The 20,165-nt window shown below is 40.9% G+C and overlaps 2 protein-coding genes across 2 annotated transcripts in view; both read left to right on the top strand.

The window, feature by feature from the left end:
* The first annotated feature begins 5,186 nt into the window (after window positions 1-5,186).
* LOC148999465 (uncharacterized) lies at window positions 5,187-5,603 on the top strand. Its single transcript, XM_089141133.1, has one exon. The coding sequence runs from the start codon at window positions 5,187-5,189 to the stop codon at window positions 5,601-5,603; it is 417 nt and encodes a 138-aa protein (XP_088997259.1).
* Window positions 5,604-7,032: 1,429 nt separating this feature from the next.
* Window positions 7,033-20,165, top strand: part of LOC148999466 (alpha/beta-Hydrolases superfamily protein) — a 56,725-nt gene continuing 43,592 nt past the window's right edge. Inside the window, exons 1-3 of the mRNA XM_089141125.1 lie at window positions 7,033-7,501; window positions 10,832-10,972; window positions 18,678-18,704. Of these exons, the coding sequence (XP_088997251.1) occupies window positions 7,367-7,501; window positions 10,832-10,972; window positions 18,678-18,704 (303 nt within the window). The 5' untranslated portion in view covers window positions 7,033-7,366. The remainder of the gene's footprint in view (window positions 7,502-10,831; window positions 10,973-18,677; window positions 18,705-20,165) is intronic.

The following is a 20,165-nucleotide window of genomic DNA, read 5'->3' on the forward strand; positions in this document are numbered from 1 at the left end:
TGTGGATCACACACTCGAGTATGCCATATAGGATACTGATTGGGTGGATGTGATAGTAATTCCACAGTTCTTCTTGCTCCCGGTCGACCTTCTCGATCTCCCCTAAGATCTTGCCTAAAGTTCTTGCCTTCAGTTTGTTGTCTGTTTCTTTGAAGAGAATGCCCTTGGACTGAGGAAAGTCGTATCCCAGTCCTTCGCGCTCGCCCTTGGGCTTCCTCTCGATCATGGAGATTAGGATCCTTGGGAGCTCCCAAACGTCTAGCCACCATTCAGAGCATTTGCTGCATCTATAGAAATTCGATCTGCATCTGACTCATTTGCTCCTGGAGATTATTCGGGTTGTTCATGTGTTCCCCTTCGGCCAATCCTTCGTTCTCGTGAATTTCTCCATCAGGAACATGACTCCCTTTAGGAAGATCTTCTCCTGTCGGAGGGAGATTTCCTCCCGAAGGAGGAGGAGGATGAATACCCTGGTTCCTTAGAGCTACTAATCTGGTAACTGTGGCTTTTTGAAGCGTACGTGGCTTTTTGAAGCGTTTCCCATAGACGGCGCCAAATGATGCTTCCAAAATCTGCTCAGCCTTTAGATCCTTGGGGAATGACCTGCAAAATAGTGTTAGATGTGGCCCGACCGTGTGGTCGAGAGGCCACCTCCAAAGGCTAAGTCAATTATGGAACTGATCACAAAGCTCTAGCTAGGTGCAGAGCCAAAATGAATAAAGTAATAAAGGGAAACGATTCATATACCTTCACTGTGCATAGGTTTCTCATTTATATAGAGTTTACCTTTAATTCCCGACTGTCGGAATTCGTTTGTGCCTTCTACTGATGGCTATTCGATCTTAGGGTTTTACCCCTTTTTCGGAGATGAAGGCAGTTAGTTACCTTCCTTGGCATGATCCCCCATCCTGCATTAGTGGTAGTTAGCTGTTATAACTCGACCACGTATCCCGAAATCTTCGGATCATGCTTATCTCTATAATTGTAGAGTTCATTCATCCTCGCGTAACAGCTTGGTTCGAATTTTAGAACGATTCCGATCGGGTTTCTTGACCCGACCGCGGTTGAGCCGTTCTCGAACCTAGTTCATGGCCAGACCGACACCGAACCCGGTTCAATGTTAATTTCCCCTCATCATGGAGTCAATAGCTTTTATAAAGTGAGATTGATGAAACCCAATTCTGAACACCAGCTAAGTTCTAACATCTATCATCTATCATTCTATCTTTATGGTTTTTAATCTTTCTCTTCTGTCTCCCTTCCCCACTGAGTCATCGTCATGGCTTTTCTGCCAAACCTATTGCTGGCTGCACCAGTTGGATGTCTTCTGTTTAGTATGGCATAAAAGATACATTAGAACAGCACCAAATCGGAGGAAATTGGTTGAAACATGGAACTTACTCATCTCACAATTGATTTTTGGGTATTCAGATCTCCACCTTTTTTTTCTTGTTTGTAGCTCAGCTGGTATTTATGGGCAACATATCGCAGGATTTTTGGCCAAAACATGCTTGATTGATATGAAGTAGTTTATTGCATTTGAGTTAGTCGAAAGGTTATTCCGAGAGTTCACTTCAAAGAGGATCGGACGGCTGTCTGGGGATAAACTCATTGATAGCAATGATTCACTTACAATTTAGTATTAATTTTTGCATTCACGGTTTCTTTAATGTAATTATTTCTTGGTGAAATCTGATGTATTGGGGTTGCAAAACTATTATTATTCCTAACCATCTATTTATTAAGTGCAGCGAATTTGAATGTGAAGTTATTATGTTTTAGCTTCTGTTTTTTGAGTATGAACTGGGATTGTTCATTTTTGCTACTTTTTCCATTTTAGAGTTTGGAATTTTGTCTTCTTCTTTTTCGGGTAAACAATTTGGTATTTGATCATGTCTACTTCTACACGTTTTTAGATGGGCTGATTGACGAAATACTAATTAATTTATCATTTTTTCAGATCATTTGGGAATTCCACTGTTGATATTCTTCTTCATCAATCATGCGTGGTTACCATTGTGAAGAGCAGACTTCCTCCGCACAATGGAACAACAGCCTCCATTGTGCTACTGTGAGCAAGGAAGGATGATGCTGCTTACTTCAGGAACAAAAAAAAAAAAAAAATCCAGGTCGAAGATTTTATAGGTGCCCAAATGGTGGTAAGCATTCAGATTTTTTTTATCTAGCTAGATAAGATGTGTAGGAGTCAAACAATGTACTTAGATTCTACAGCTTCAGCATCATATGACAGCATAAATAGTCAAAAGGAGCTGAGAGAGCATCATATAAATGACGCGTCCTTAATCAACCATAATAATTTGGGTATTGCATGGCGAGCCCCTACTGAACAAGTGTACACTCAAATACTGTTGGACCAAATTACAATGTTATATCATGGATTCTTGTTATGTATTTTTGTATGCAACAAAGATGTAAACATTTCTCTTTTCATGATGTGTTGTTTGTATTATTAGTTTGTAAAGTAAATATATGATGTAAACATTTTATTTAAGATTTATTGTTCATTGTGATTATTGTAATTATGCTTATAGTAAGAGTTCTCCAAGTTTTGCTTCTACTGACAATGTATTTGTCTCTTTTGTTTGTTTTGTGCATTGTTCACTAAATATCAACTTTTATTTTGTTTATTTTTCTTTCGAAATGTTCTTTAATAATTATTCTCTTTAGAGGGATTAGGATGCACATCCTTTTTTGGGCAATTTATAATTGGTTTTCTGGGATTGTTATTACTCAAAAAAAAAAGTGTTTTCTGGGATTGTTAATTATAATCATTTGTGTGCCCTCATTGGAACATGCAAGGAAAGCTTTGTGAGTTAGAGCATATATTACCTTCAGTGTATTTTGTGGGAGAAAAAAGGGGTCCAACTTATGCATATGTCTAGATCCAACGTTACTAGAGTAGTAAGTACCAAAAAAAAAGACAATTAGTCATAAATGTATGTAAAGCATAACTAACATGCTTAGGCACAAAAAACACCTTTATGATTTAAAAATTATTTATCGTGTCCCATGCAAAAATGGAACTTCAAAAAATGATTCATCTATTTATCACCATCTCTCTTTCCTCTGATCTTATAAAACCCATTAATTGCATGGAGCAGGAAAGTATGAACTACTAGGCATCTACCTCCAAAGGGCAACCATCATACTCATGGCAGCTTGTATTCTGTTAACAATCGTCTACATCTTCTCTGAGCACATCTTGATCTTCCTTGGCCAATCATCCACCCCCCCCCCCGCCCCATGGTATAATATTCATGGGCCACACATGGCTCCACTTAGAATAAACTATGGGTCCTTCCCCTTTAGAGGGGGGGTTGTTCTTTATAAGTATCTTGTCTCTAGAAATATCCCTAAAAATATCTGACCCACTGATTTCCTACCATTGATTCTCCTTGTACAATCACACCATTCATTGTATCCTACCTCACCTATAATAGGGGAGGTTCTTTGTCAACATCAACAAGTGTCTACTTCTCTAGTTCTCTTTGGCTCTAAGCTTTCTTCTCTCTCTTGCTGGGTTTTAGGCTGCTTGTCGTGTGCTTCCCTTCTGTCATAACTAGCCGTGCTTTGTGGTTGAGCTTCTTGGGTGTGTCGCGTGTGGACCTGCTCCGTTCATGGTGCACAGGGAGCTAAACGTGGGGAGCTCACCCACCAGGATAGGTGGGCGTCTTTTTATTGGCCCTCTGCGGGTGGGTTGCGATGGGACCCTTGCGTTGGGGCGACCTGCTCTGGGTGCTCGATTCTTTGTGCTCTCACACCATGGAGCCACACAACCGCTTTGCTCTTCCCAGTGGTGGAGGATCGGTGGCTCGTGTGCTGGTTGGTGAGGGTGCACTGCGCCCGTTGGTGGGGTGTGTGGCGTGGCAGGTGGGTGCCAAACCTAGGCATTCGAGCGGTGTGGGAGGTTGACAACTTCTTGGACTGGGCGGTTTTGAGCTCTGTGGAGCGTCTACATCACCGTGCACTCTACCTCACCCCGCTCTATGGTGGAGCGGGTCACGCATGCTCGTGCCCATAGCACTGGGACTTTAGGAGCTTGAAACAATTTTATCCGGAGAATCTGCATTCTTGGCCCGAGAACATCAAGAGGCTAAGCACACGGGTCGTTCAGACTACGTGAAGGAGTTCTCAACACTCATGTTGGAGGTCCGTTGCCAGGGAACTTCTCTTCGACTTCATGGATGGGCTCCAATTGGGCCTCAAGGCTCCGTCGAGGTGTCAAGATCTTGCTACGGCTATGCGCGGGTCCTTGTGTTTAGGGGCAGTGTGGCCAGGGCATATGGGTGGGGGAGAGAGGTCAAACCGACCACACAGGGAAGGCACAAACAAGTTCTCTTCGAACAAGGAGGGTGGCAAGCAAAAAAAAAAAAATTCCAGCCCAAAGACAAGTGCTTCCTTTGTGATGGACCACATTGGGCTAGGGATTGCCCAAACGGAAGGCCCTAGTGCACTCTCAAGCACGGATGGGGAGGTCACTGGGATCATTCGCGGCTTGGTGCTATCAAGGCCAAGGAGACGCCCCTACATCAACAAAGGGGTTGATGTACGTAGAGGTGCGTATCAACGCAAAATGGCAAGGGCCATAGTTGATACGGGGCAACACACACTTTGTCTCAACGGAGGAGGGCGTTGGGGCTCAAACGAGCAAGGAAAAGGGAGCCTTAAGCGTCAACTGAGGCACGCCCTATCGGGAGTTGCCAAGGGAGTCGAGATGACAATTGGGGCTTGGAAAGGCACCGTGGACTTGTCGGTCGTGACAATGGCGACTTCGACTTGGTGCTTGGCATGGAATTCTTGACACGGGTCAAGGTCGTACCCATGCCATTCTTAAACAAGGTGTGCATTATGGAGGAAGGAGCACCTTGTATGGTCCCAACGATACAAGGGACTAAGGAGGGGCCGCTTCTTTCGGCCATGCACGGAAGGAGCCGAAGAGGGGCAGTCACACATTTGGCAGCACTCTTGGAAGACAAGGAGGATGTCCCAGGCCCGGCCGGGGTCAGAGAACTCTAGAGGAGTTCAAGGCGTGATGCCCCCGAGTTGCCCAAAGCCTACAACCAAGGCGGGTTGGACGTGGCTAAGTCATCTTAGACAAAGCCACAAAGAGATGAAGAAGTGGCCACAAGGATAGATGACCCACAAACTTGAACTGGGATATGGTCATGGTGAGTTACTACCCCAACAATTCAAGTCCTTGCGAAGGTGCACAAAGGCCGGTTCGTCGGTATGAAGGCCCGTTCAAGATCATGAAGAAGGTGGGTAAGGTTTCTTACCAACTAGACCTCCCACCAAAGCTCAAGATCCATCCTGTCTTCCATGCAAGTATGTTGAAGCCTTACCAAGAAGATGCGGAGGATCCTAGTCGTGGGACTTCTACAAGGGCACCTACGAGCGTAACGACATCCTATGATAAGGAGGCAGAACATATAATGGCGGATCGAATAATGCGCAAACGTGGAGTGCCTCCGAGTCGAGAGTATTTGGTGAAGTGGAAGGGATTGCCTGAGAGCGAAGCAAGTTGGGAACCAAAAAAACGCATTGTGGCAGTTCCAAGAACATATAAGGAGGTTCCACGATGAAAACACGACGAGGACGTCGACGGAATAGGTGGGGGAGAATGACACAGCCCAATTTATCATAGGCCCAATGGTATAATATTCATGGGCCACACATGGGCTAGCCCAACTTAGAAATAACACTAATGGGCTACACTTAGCCCACATTCTAGAAGGGAGGGAGATTCTAGAGGAATCTACATTTATAAAGTATCTTGTCTCTAGAAATATCCCTAAAAATATCTAGACCCACTAGAATATTCCTAACCATTAGATTCTAGACACTTGTACAAATCACAACCATTCATTGTATCCTACCTCACCTATAAATAGGGGAGGGATTCATTTGTACAAAACATCAAACAAGTGATCAATACAAGTTCTCTCAAGGTTCTCTTTGAGCTCTAAGCTTTCTTCTACTCTCTCTAGCTGGGTTTTAGGCTGACTTAGTGCAAGTAAGTGCTAAGTGCCGGCACGGTTGGCTTAGTCAATAACTAAGGCCGTGACAGGGGGGGTGTGTTGGTTTGTGGGTTTTTTTTTTTGTTTTGTTTGTGGGGGGGGGGGGGGGGGGGGGCGGGGGGGCCGGGGGGGGGGGGGGGTGGGGGGGGGGAAAAATTATGGGTGAGTTTTTTTTTTTTGGGGGGGAGGGTATATTCCACTATGGGGTGGAATCCTTTCACGAGATAATCAAATGATTTTTCAAGTGATTCAGGTTGAATCTACTACAGAATTAAGATAGCCAAACAATTTTTTAAACAGATTCATTTGTTAGAATCAAGATAACTAAACAATTTTTCAAACAGATTCATTTATCAAAATCAGGAGAACAAAACAAGGAATTGTTGATTCTTTAGAAATATGATTCTGCAGCCGATTCCAAGGAATTATGGAACCAAACGCTACCTAAATGTAATACCCACTTTTGCCTTTTCCAAAAAAAAAAAAATAATAATAAATAAAATAGTTGGACAAATATTTTTCATGGCACTCGGTAGTATTAGCTTGGTTGGCCTAAACCTACGGCAAAATTCTGAAAGAAAAAAAAACCGAAAGCAAAATACTAAGACTAAAGTTTAAAGTATCGGTATTGAGTATTGCATCGGTCAAGTGATTTTAAGAGACGTATCGTCTCTGTATCGAGTATTGTATTGCTCTAACTAATGTATTTTATTATAATTCAATGGAGAGGCGTATCGAGATGTATTGTATCGGTTGGGTCAAATATGGATACGTATCGGTTAGTATCGTATGGTATCGTGGGATATTTTAAAGTTTAAACCTTGACCATGATAAGTACTTTCACCCTACCAGCGTCCCTGAGCAATCAAGGTGTCTACTTGTTAATGTGGGTCCTACAGAACCACGAGGTCCCACGGACCGTGTGAGATGCGCGTGGCAGCTAAGAGAAACCAGCGCGGCATTTCGTAGCTTTTAATTTTTCGCTGGAATCATTTTTTTGTTTGCGTGATGGAAAACTGCTGCCCACCAAAGAAGAACCAGACAACCACAGGAACGCCAACGTCGGGGGACACCTCCCTGCTTTGGTGTCTCCGCCTCATTGACCAGACCCAGCTTCTTGGTCGCCTAGAACCCAAACTTTGCCGCTCCATGCTACTATATTGACAACAAGATCCCGCATTTGCCTTCACAATCGACTCCCGTACATCGTCGCAGGCTGAAAGCTCCTTCTTCTCCCTCCTCACAAATCCAACTCAGATTTTTGTGGGGAGGATTTTTTTGTATCATTGCAATTCTGTTATCGGAATATCTCTTCATGAGTTGTTGAAATGGCAGGAATTTTGAATTTTCCCTCGTGCGGGCGAGTGGAAAATTCAATAACTTTTGCAGGGAGGGGTTTGGGGTTTTGTTCTAGCATCAGCATCAAATCGAGGGTGACAGAGAGGGTTTCAATCTCTTTCGGGGTACGTTTGCTGATTTCCATTAAAGCTCTAATTTTGATCCATAAGCTGGCGGTTCTCTTCTTTTCCCAGTCTGTTGACATAATTACTGATTGAAACACTCCAATCTTTAGTTCGAATTGTCGTTTACTTTGGGCATTATTGTCTTCTGTCTTTTAGTTTGTATGTTGATCTTGCTCTATAAACTCTGTGCCTAAGGACTTTTATGCTTTTCAAAATTTTTATTATTAAATAATAACCACTGAAATCTCTAATATGTAAATTGCATAAATGAGGTAAACTTTAGAGTACGCAGTTTTGAGTAGTCAAAGCAGTTCCTGGAGATTAATTTGTTTGGAATCTTTGATTTAGAATCTGTTTCTTTATTTTGATATTCTTTGTAAAGGAACCCTGGGAAAATATCTTCTTCTTCTTCTCCACTCTCTCTCTCTCTCTCTTTCTTTTTCTTTTTATTTTTTAAATTAAAAAAGAAAGTATGCGGTAGGCATTTAGCATAGCCCTCGCCCAGATAAAAGGCTTTGCAGAATGACCAACGTACATGTAGTTGTCATTTTGATTAACACTCTGCCTCATTGTGTAGCCACACACGCATGCAACCAGCTAGCACTCTTTCTCACATTGAGAGTTGTACTGATCATTTTTGCACCCACCATGAGTCTTGGCATGTTGTTTAGTGAACTGGTGATATATGTGCACTGGAGAAGCTAAGAAGAATAGGCCTGTTCATTTTCGAACCAACCATTTGGGCCATAGCCTATGCCCAACCAAGGTCAAGGGGTACTCCTGACTGGACTCCTAAAAGGGCCAAAAGAGGCCAAAAGACTGTTGCATTACTATTCACATGAACAGTATTATACCCAGTTTTTTGTCTTTTTTGGGGAGTGCTTTTTGAAGATTTGTTGGGTCTACTTGCACTTGCATCTGCAGCTTTGGAGGAGTGGAGACTTATTAGATTTTATTTAGTTTTTATTTTAGTTGTTCCCAAGTTGCTTTAAAGGTACTTCTATCTTTAGAGTCGAGAAACAGTTTATTTCTTGGGGTATCTACATAACATTTTGAAGTACGAGCAATTTCTAATTCCTTCATGACTTGCTATGCAAGTGTTTGAGATATGATATACTAGGATGTTCTAATGGGAACATGTGAAGCTTTTGCTCTGCTGAGTATTATTGTCTTGTCCAAGTGCGTCACAAGAAGGGTCTAGGGAATCATCCTGTTAATTCTAGAATCCTGGGGCTGAACCCATCCATCTTCACCTCCTATTCCCCTTTTCCGAAATTCGTTGGAGTTGCTATTGGGCTGCTGCTGTTGCTAGGACTGTCAAGTTGAAGTTACTGCACTTTTAAGCTAATTGTGTTGGACTGTTGCTGCTCATCTACTAAAACCAGGTTGGTGACCAAATTTTAGTTGATTGAAACCATCTTCTTCTCCACCTAGATCTTACAAACCCTATTGATTTAGTGGCCTTTCATCCACTTCATCCCCCTCATGTGGTCCACCTTTTATCCATTCATTCACATCACATTCCTTTATAATGTATTTACTTCTCTAAGACTTGAACAAGAAAAATATAAACTGAATCATCCAGTGTTTTAAAGTAGATAATCAGAAGCTGAATTAGGTCCATCTGAATCCAATCTGATTATGTTTTGGATTGACTGTCAGTCAGATTCTGCCTGAAACCTCGAAACAACCTCCATGCATGCTAACGCTGGAATTGTCTGAATCAGGATATTGTCTGAATTAGGTCCATCTGAATCCAATCTGATTATGTTTTTTGAAACTTTGGAAACTTCTGGACTGCCTTAAAAAAATTACCAAACGTGCAAGCTAATTTACTCAGTCTACAAAAGCATATTGAATGACTAAATTTTTGAATCCAAGTACAGTTTCAGTAAGTCAGTTACACTTTTAGCAGATCTGATTCCATTTGTTTCACCAGAATTGTCCTAAAGAGAACGAAAAATGTATGAGATTAAGAAAAGCAAAACATATTTTCTGACACATATACAAAGTTGGAATAACAGCTTCCAATATGCTTTTTGGATCTTGTATTCTGGAAAAAGTGACCATATCTTTTTGTCACTCATACAATTTCTGAATATGTAGGACAAAATTATTCTCCATATGGTTGGATTCTTTCAACCAAACAATTGCCTAACAATGCTTTGTTATCATAGATATAATACATATCAGGTAATATAAAGCTAAGATCAAGTATGACATACCCCAATTAACCCACAAAGCAGAAAATTAGAAATAAGGGCAGAAATTAGTAATCTAGGGTCTGAAACAGACCAGCCGCCAAATGTTGATCAGGCTATGCTAGAATGAACCTAGTGTGGTGGTGAACAACTGCTGTAAGTTTCGTTCGGTTCCAATGGTTGGATTAAAAGATATGGCTGAAATCACCAACATAGAAACTAGGTCCAGTAAATAGAAAATCTGAGCTGTGCATGGTTTTTACTTTTATTGAATTGAGGTTCAGTTGAGTCTGTCTTTAATTTCCACGATGTGGTATTGCGTACAGGGAGCCTTAGGACAGTTAAAATATCTTGATCTAAAAACCTATAGAAATCCTAACTAAAACATAACTTTTCCTTGCATTGGAAGGTGTGATCCCTAAATACAAATCAAATATGGAAAGATAGTAAAGACATAAAATGACTTCTGTGCCCTAATGTAAATTGAGACAAACTGCTAACTTAAATTGGCCCATAATGCTACCATTGGCACTGCTAACATAAATTGGACCATAATCCTACCATTGGTTCAACTGATTTGACTAAAAATTTTAAGCAAACTATGGCAAATTTTGTCATGTCTTAGCTCCTTGAAGTTAACCAATTAGATTAAAAAACCCATCAAGTGAAGGCTCAATCTATACATATATTAAAGTGAGGCTGTTTTGTAAGAGAAGAAGTCCTCTTTGGGGCTGGATCTGCATCACGTGCCCTCAGTAATTTTTATCCTCAGTTTATTGATCCCTAGCCCTATATCAACTTTAGTTATGATATGTCTCAGAAGGAAAAAAAAAAAAAAAAGTTTTGGGTGTTGGAATGTTAATAAAAGGTTACAGTTCATCAAGTAGAATGCAGTTCCTGTTGTAGCAATAATATCTCCTCTTGCTCTGTTTGTGTTACAACTAAGAGTAGATTTTCTGCCAAAAAATATTCCTGGTCTACTTGATTTATGGTGTTGAACATGGTACTGTTATGCAGTTATTCTTATGGAAAATAGTTATATATTTTTATGAAAACCTCACAAAGGACCTTTCTCATATCACATTACAAATAATTTTTGGTTGTGTTCCATGATCTCCTTTTTGTGTAGGATGATATTTTCCATTCCTGTCAATTGGCTCTAAGTCGTTCAAGGAAACTTTCTAAGATCAAGAGGCCAAGTATTCAGATGGCTTTGGTGGAAGAGAGACGTTCTTGTGGTCAAAAAGTGGCAAAGACTTCTGAAATCTTGGTAATTCAAATTTCCACCAAATTTGTATCAAACATTCTTTGGTTAAATTCTGCAAATGGTGAAGACTGTGTGGAGTGGTTTGGAAGAATAAATTTATAAAATTACTAGGCTGAAACTGTTTTGGACCAGGATCAAAATTTAGGAATTTTGAAGATCTGTGCTGAGATAATGCACTTTCAGAGAAACAGATTAATCATGTATCTAACAAACACTACCTGTGGCTGCATTATGAGTCAATAATTTCCAAATCAAAATTACCAGAAGAATATATTTTTGACTAGAAAAATGAGTTAGGAGCTGTAACTGATGCAGTAGCACTTAATGCCGGGAAAAGCCAATACAAAGGAATCTGTTCAGAGTGCAAAAGGAGAGAGAGAGATTCAATTGCCTTGCATTTGCTGACTATGGATGGTATCAAGGGGGCTAAGCCCTTTTGTGATGGCCATATGTATGATTGTATGTGGTTCTCCAATGAAGTCGACTGAATTTAATTTGCATAATAGCTCAGTCTCTACCCCCTGTTCAACCTTGACTTCGTACTTGCGCTGGTTAAATGTCTGTGACAGGGAGCTTGTAGCATCCAGTGCTTGCTCAAAGGAAGATAAATGGTTCTGTTTGCCTACCACTAGGGAATAGCACAGGTTTGACTCCAGTGGTTGTCTGTCTAAACTGCCCATGGTGAATTGCTTCCTGTGTAGCTACAACTGCTTGCCTTTCCTTGCCCGTCAAGTCTACACAATTCGTTTCCTAGTTGAGTTCAATCTTTGTTTTAGAGAGTAAGGAATTTCATCTTATTTATATGCATATAGTCTTACCAATGTAGGTAGATTTAATGAATTGGGGAACTAGTTTGAGGTTGCTGTAGTGTTGCTTGGGCTTGCCATTGTCTTCTTTGTCTTTTTCCTTCCTGCTTCTACTTCCCTCAATGGCGAGTCTTTTTCCTGCTTGTTTTTCTTGCTTTTATTTTATTTATTACCTTCATTTCTTTTTCTGAACCTATACCGGTTCCCCCTTTCATTCTTTTTTTCTTTCTTTTCTTCCTGTTCCAGTGATCCTACACACTCTCCCACAATTGGGTATTGATCTCTCTTCCTTCCCTTTCTCTTTCTGTCTGACCTAGAAACTTCAACCCTACAGTCCCTTTTTTCGACGAACTTTTCTGTTGAGAGTTGAGAGACAACTGGCTGAAACATGACCTGTTCTGATGCTACTGCTTCCCTTGTTTTCAGCAAGCTACTAGTAGAATAGTTTATCGGATTGGGTCTCTGTGGTTTGAGATCTAAGAGGTGTTTGATAATCAACCTTTTCCTGGAGTATTGATGCAACCTTGGATTACAGGGCTAGTAGTCAGATCTTTTTTAAGAACCAGCAGGCAACGTAGGGTTCAATACCTTGCTGTTTTAGGTTGAAAATTCAGTGGAAAATAGCTAATAATACACTAAATACCCTGCTGTAGGATTGAATTGAGTTTCAAACCTTGGGGTTATGATTATGGAAGTCTAGGGCTAATTTTTTTTTTTTTGGGGGGGGGGGGGGTTCGGCATTCTGCCAGGCTAGGTTTAGGTCTGGAATTGAGGAAAAATATTCTGTTTAAACTGAATTCTAATTTGCAGAAGTTATTCGTCAAGCTAGATTAAGTTTTGCAATTCTAGGGTTTCTAGGGTTGGAGTTAGGGTTAGGTGAGGGATGAATGTAAGGCGTGGGAAGGGGATGCTATTCCTAAAGCAATATGTAAAGGGGAAGGGGTTTAGGGATGTAAATATGTAAAGCAATACTTAGGGTTTTAACAGAAATTTAAGACTTGTGGATTTCCAGTTCTGACACAAGAGGAAAGAATAAGAAGAAGAAGAATGGGGGCTGGGGAATGGGGGAAGGGTCTAGATTCGAGGGGGGTAACAACTGTGGGTCCTAGGGGAGGGGGAAAGGGGCTGCGATGGGGTAGGGGCTGGGGATGGTTGGAACTAGGGTTGGGGGATGGGGGAGGGTGCCGCAAGTTAGAAGGGAAAGGGGGAAGGTTGTGTGGGGTGTAGGACAGGGAAATAGGGTAGGTAAAGGGCTGGGGTTTGAACTCACTGGAAGGGAGAGTGGACTGGTTCGCTCAAGTTGCTGTAGATGCTGTCTAAAGGCTGTTGCAGGCTAAGAAGAAGAAGTAAATTGCAGGAAAACTTGAAGCACTCAGTTGTGGAGTTCCTCCTTGGAACCTTAGACTCCAAATTCTCCTTCAAACAGTATTTTTATTAATTCAGTCTACGCTGTTACAAGAGTGGAGGACTATATTAATAGCCTCTTACAAGAAGGTATTTTAAATTAGGACTCAACAAAACAAAAGAAGATTAGTTAGGACTTAATTAGGTATTCAATTTGTAACAGACTTCCTTCTAAATCTAAAACTCTACTTAGCCACTAGAAGAGAAGTCCTAATTAGAACTCCTAACAAGAGATTTGTACAAGTAAACTTCCTACTTAAACAAGGAATCCAATTGGGAATGAAATTCCTACTTGGACTCCTAAACACATCAGGACTCTTAACTACTAACTCAATTGATAAAACTAAAATAGACTCTAACTCCTGACAGCTTTGGGAAAACTAATTAGACCACTTTGGCCTCATGGTGGGGTGGTAAAATTACCAAAATACCCTATAGGTAGTACTGCCAGCTCTTTGGTGCTGTATGATTGTTGGCTGATTTTGGGCCTAAAATATGCATTGCCCTATGGTTGCCCATTCTGGTTACATCAAGTGTCCTTGGTCCTGCGTATGGCCGTATGGGGCTTGAGGGAATAGCCTTGATTGCCTTTTCTGAGTTTGAGTTTCTCTTCCTTCTATCTTGAGGAAGAAGATTGGTGATGTAACACAAGGTCCGGGTTAGACTTCCAGGATCCTCTCAATTAGAACCAGTAGCAAATTAGGGTTTAAACCTTGCTGTTTGGGTTGAAACCCCAGTGGACAGCAGCTGTTTTTACTCAAAATACCGTGGGGATAAGGCTAACTCCTTGCTGTACTTCAGTTTCAGATCTGGGAATGGGTTTCGGTTTAGGTATAAGGGGGTTTAGGGCTTGAGAGGGGAATACCAAGGTTCGGCTGCTGCTGTTTTGGAATTCCAGAGCTGAATTATTAGTGAGGGCTTGAAGAATGCTGCTGCAGGGTTTCAATTGGGTTGGGAAGGGGCTGTTGATAGATGTTTTATAATTTTGGGTAAAGTCAAATAAGTTTAGGTCAGTCCTAGATGGGTTAGGATGTGTTTGAAGAGTCCTAAAGGGTTTGGGATTCGTGGATTTGATTGGGACTGGGATCGAGTGTAGGAGAAGGGGTGGGGGTGTTAATCCTACAAGGGTTTAGGGTTTGGTTGAGGGGTTTGGGAGTTGTCAGAGTTTCAATGGAACTAAGGTCAGGGTTAGACTGGGATTTTGGTTGGTCTAATCGGGCTGAAACTATGAGGGAAGGTCGCTAGGGATTGGGGAATGATGTTCCTAAAGTTTGGGACAGATCTAATGATTAGACTGCTGTAGATCACAGAAAAATTACAGAAAAATAGAAAAGGGGTGATAAGGGCATTAGGGTTATGGTTTTAGAGTTTGGGATGGTGGCTAAGGGTAGGGAAGGGGCTGAGGTTTTACTTCCTTGATGGGGAAGAAGAATATTTGAAGGCTGCTGGAATTTTGAAAGTTCATGGACTGGGGCAAACTTGAAGAAGATGAAGAATAATTGCAGAAAAGTCTCAAATTCCACCATGGCCCTCCCGAGAAGACCATGATTCCATTCCCTCAAATTCAGATTCTTTATTCGTACCCAATAATGGGGGAGGGGTGGGGTTTTATAGCCTACCTAAGCAGTTTGACAAAGACTCAACTTGGGAACCTTATCCATAAAGGATTCCCTTTACAAAGGACTCAACTAATTAATAGCAGAAAGGACTCAACTACTTAATAACAGAAGGACTTTTAAAGAAACCCTAGTTGAATTCTTACATAAGATACCTTTGAAGGAGAGTCAAATTTCTAACTCTGAGGAGGAGTCCTTTTTGAAAGTTGGACTCAATCTCAGAGTCTCATAGGGGATTGAGACTCTGTTATAACTCACAAAATACGAACCCAAATAAAAAAGAAGATAGATCCATGACCCTTGGATCGAGGGGGTTCCAACTAGAGTACTAGAACTCTCTTGAGTGCTATAAAGGCTGGGAGGATGACCAAAATGCCGCTAATGTATTTGGCCAGCTGTAAAGTGGGCCTTTTGGGTCTGGTTTTTGGGGCCCAATTATAGAGGGGGGCTTGACCTTGTTCACGTCAATTGTATTATTTCTACTACTAAGCCCATTCACTACAATTACATAAATGTTCCTTCTTTTGTTGTCTGTTTTTGCTTTTTTATTGTTCCCAAGTTAAATTGTATTACTCTTAATGGCGTGTAATTTGCCTTTAAAAATGCAGAACATTGTTAGGGCCTTAGGATGACGCCATGTGGAGGAAAGAGAGAGTATTAGGGTTAGTTGAGGGGTAATAAATAGAGGGGAAATTGAATAGAGAGGGCATCGAATGTTATATTAGTGTTTCTTGGGCAGCCGTAGGCTGAGGGGCATCGTGAGGTGTTGGGGGTGACTGGCACCATTAAAACCAGCTTATCCTTGTAAATTTCTACTGTTTTATCATTGAATTCCATAGTGAATAGTAGGTTTTTATCAACTGGTATCAGAGTAGTTCGATCCTAGGGAAGCGATGGTATTGCCATTATTTTCAGGCAAAGAGGATGTGTAGAGTTGGCTATTGCAGATCTTGTTGTTTTACTGGGAACACCACATCTAGGATGACCAATGGCTGGGCATAGCTCTCCAACACTTGGAAGGAGACACATTGAATTGGGTATTAGCAAGGTCTTGGCCGGTGTTTGATTGGGTGAGTTTCAGAGAAGCCCCGCAAACTGAGTTAGGCGATGGCCACACGACGGAGGTGAGCATGATTTTGGACGGCAACCAGGAAGAAATTATGGATGCTAATGGACTGGTGGAAATGGGAGACCAAGCAAAACTGATGGAAAGATCGCTGAGTGAAATCGCCAGAAGAGATTGATCGATTAATACTGTGGTCCCATGCCATACTTGGAGGAGAGAAGAAGAGAATGAGAATTTTGGACGTCGGTGCCTACAGGAGTGAAATTGCAGCAGCAGAAAATCACGCCATTAAATTGAACGGCAATGAAGAACAAAAGCATAGAGGGAGGCCAGGTGCAATCGGCAGAGACCAGCAGGCAGCGGTTAGGGTGTTTGCTTGTAGAAAATGGGGAAGAAGACGCTAGAGTTCGATGGTTTATGGGGTTAGTTTGGCTCACCTCAAACCGGTTCGTGGGTTTGGTCCACACCCTAAGGGCCAAAGATTGTTTTATTTGGGCCAAATTCAGGTACGCTTATTCTCAAACATAGGGCCCAAGCGAACCAAATTCAGAGATTGGGCTGCTAGGTTCCCAAAGAAACCTCCTTGGGTCCATTCCATTCTCATGAACCAAAGCCCAAATCATTCCATCAAACCAACGCCCAACCCATTTCTCTTTACCCATGCTTTGTATTTGGACACCACCCATTTAAAAGACCCACCTTGGGCCCATCCTATTTCATTAACCCCAGGCCCATCCTATCTCATTAGCCCAATCCCCGATCCATTTTTCTTAGCCCATAGTTTTAAGTGGTTAGGCTTAACCGATTCAAAAGCAAGATTATGGGTCTGACCCATTTTGCTTCCCCGAAAGCCACTTTTTCTTATCATTACTTTGGGCCTAAATAACTCAAACGGACCAAGACCCAAACCCAAAACCAGTTTGAATCAAGCACTTACCAGAAAAGTGGTCCAACTGAACTAGAATATTGGGGAGCCATCGTCTTCAACCTCTGAAAATCAAGACGGAAAGGGAGGCGGTGATATTGGGGCTGCGGCGATTGAGGTATGACGTAACCAACAGGGGAAACCATCAACTTCTACCTCCCTCTTGAGTTTCGCCTTCGCATCTGATGCAAAACCCCAAGGCAGAGACGCAGCAGTCGACACCGATGAGGGAACACACCTCCTCCGCAACAACATTTGAACTGGAAATTCTGCCGGAGAAAACCACTGTTCGGCATCGTTCTGCTTGGGGGTCTGTCTTCCAGTGGATTCCATTCACTTTTTCTTCTTTGTGGTATGGTGCTTGAATTAGAGGACTTGCACTCCATCACTACCTGTACCATGAAATCGACAACCAAAATAGCTTACCTCTACGCTGGTTTCAAGCGGATATAACTTGTGAAGTGTTGCTTCTTGGTTTTCTCTGCGTCCCCATTTTGGTAACAGCAGCATTGCACCTCTTGGGCTCCCACCTACCCCTCTCTAGTGTTTGGCATACTGTTCGAGAGGAGCTGAAGTGCAGCAACTCTGATTTTTCTTTTGAGGTGTCATTGGAGAATGCACAACATTGAATGTTGCATGCCATTGGTCAATTCGCTTGGCTGTGTAGCAAGCATGTGAAGACTAAGCTTCAATTTTTCCTTCACCTTGAGGACAAGGTGAATTTCAAGGGGCCGGTAGTGTTAGGGCCCTAGGATGACGCCATGTGGAGGAGAGAGAGTATTAGGGTTAGTTGAGGGGTAATAAATAGAGGGGAAATTGAATAGAGAGGGCGTCAAATGTTATAGGAGTGTTTCTTGGGCAGCCATAGGCTGAGGGGCACCGTGAAGTGCTGGGGGTGACTGGCACCATTAAAACCAGCTTATCCTTGTAAATTTCTACTGTTTTATCATTGAATTCCATAGTGAATAGTAGGTTCTTATCAAACATCCATTACTTTTATTGTTGAACTGTTTAGTGCTTAAACAAAGGGTTTGCAATCACGGACTCAAGGCCAGCTTCTACTGAAACTCGGTTGAAACCTATTGTGCTTGCCATCTAACTTGGAACCTCAAGGCCTAGAAACAGTTTTGTTGTTGTTGTTACCAAAAAGTTCAAATTTTAGACCTAATCCTTAATCATTTTCACAAATTGCATACTGGAAAAATGATACTCGTGGTTTTGACCCAAGTTTGATAGCAGTGTAGCATACACTGAATGATGCTGTCCATAAGCTTAAAACAATCAACTTACATTACAATGGAAATGAAGCCTGCATGATAAATGATACAAAACTCACCATGAATTTAGTGGGGAGTTTTCTAGGGTCTAATCTATGAGCTGCATACATAATTCTTAGAAACTGTCCTTGGCAGGGGTTACATTTATGAAGGATGGATTAAACTTGTTAATAGGATTCCTTCTTAAACTAACACAAAGACTAACTGAAACTGGAACAATTAGTCAGCAACTTTCTCTAGCTAAAATTCCCGAAATAATTCTCGTTTTACAAAATAACCCCGTCAAATTACTTACGGACTCTATTACTTCTCTTGGATCCAATAGGCAGGATTTCTTCAGTCTTGGTTTCCAGTCTATATTTTTCTTTATCTAGCCAAGACTTTCTTGCTTCAGATAGATAGGCCCAAGGAGAATTGAACTCATGTCCTCTTAATTGTGGGCTGTTTGTCTTTTGACATGTAAGCCCTACCACCATGAAACTTTTTTCATTGCATCAATGTGACTTGTTTTTTATAAAGAATTTTTTAATATATGTTAACTTTAGTATTCAGATATTTTTGTTATTGGGTTACTCTTGCTTGATAGACATTGATGTATTTTATGTGCTTTTCAGGCCTATGATCTTGTTCAAGGAGCTTTAGTAAGTCTATATATTTTTCAATCTTTTTATGTTACTGAATCTTAATTCCATCATATTTGCAAGTCTTTTCTTGTTGATTTGAAAGTGTAGTGTGTATCCATGACACAACTTCTTTCTTCTATCTTTTAGTGTCACTTTAGTTGTTTTTCTTGTTTGTCTCATTTACATGTACTTGCCATGGACATGCCTAAGTTTGAGAGCTTTTATTGATTGAAAATACATGTGATATGGATCCTTTTATTCATTGTTTACATAAATCATATGGTTATGGATGCATAAATTTTTGATGCTCCCCTGTGCCCTTTTTCTTCTTGACTTTCACTTGATTAACTAGAATCAAATGAATTAATTATAATATTTAGCCTCAATGAAGGACATTATGTAGCTTAAAGGCCTATGGATCATGATTGTCAAAGTGTCCGCCTAGGCGGCAAGGCGATATTTCAACCGCCTTGTTTTGAACCGCTTTGTTAACATGTAGTTTTTTAACTATTTTTTCACCTAATTGCTACCACTTTGTTGCCTTGTGTGCATGGTTATTAAAGCGGCAAAGCGACTAAAGCGATTAGGGCACTATCTTGGCGTTTAGGCGACTAAGCGGCGCTTAGGCGGCAATAAAGTGACCAAAGAGGTTTAGTCAATATTTTTAATACAACTACTTTTTAATACAAATACTTTTTATAAACTAAAGTATTAAACAAACATTCAACAATCACATTCATAAAAATAAAAATAAAAAAAAACATTCAAGAATCACAATTATGAATAATAATATTATTCATATATAGTTTAGTCAAATTATTTTTAACGTGCTTTTTTTGTTAAAACATGAATAATATTTGAATTGGAATCATAATTGATGTATCCATTTTTTCCTTTTTTTAACCAAACAGTGTTGACATGATAAATTAATAGATCTCATTATTCCGATTTCCAAGTTATTGTTTATTTAATGTTTCATTGATTATCAATGTTGAATATGGCTCATGCTTCACATTCAGTTGCCGACAAGAACTTTGGGCCTCGAAGTTCATTTGAAAATTGGGCCTCGATTCTGAAATGGCTCACATATTTAAATTTATATACGGCATTGTAAAATAAATGATGATTAAAAAAAAGGAAAAATAATATGCACAAATTAAAAAATGTAAAAAAAGCGGCTGCTTTAGCATCTAGGCGGCAATATGGCGCAAAAAGCAGCAAAGCGGTAGTGCCTAAGCAAAAAAGCGGCAAGAAATCAGCCCGCTAGTTAAGCGGTCACAATTTAAGCGGTTCAAAAACCGCTTTGCCGCCTAGGCAGCTGCTTAGGCGGACGCTTTAATAACCATGCTTGTGTGCCTTATTGCCGCCTAGACGCCAAAACAGTCACCCTTTTGACATTTTGTATGATAATATTTTTTCTTGATTTTTTATAAAAATCAAATTTTATTCTACAAAGCCGTATACAAACTTAATAGGTAG

This window comes from Hakea prostrata, unplaced genomic scaffold, assembly GCF_041222555.1.
Source record: "Hakea prostrata isolate BN-2017 unplaced genomic scaffold, UWA_Hpros_2 contig_4, whole genome shotgun sequence".
In the NCBI taxonomy this organism is placed as follows: domain Eukaryota; kingdom Viridiplantae; phylum Streptophyta; class Magnoliopsida; order Proteales; family Proteaceae; genus Hakea; species Hakea prostrata.

Bases quoted from the DNA above. Each gene is read 5' to 3' on its own strand.
- LOC148999465 (XM_089141133.1), top strand. From the start codon at position 5,187: ATGGTGAGTTACTACCCCAACAATTCAAGTCCTTGCGAAGGTGCACAA.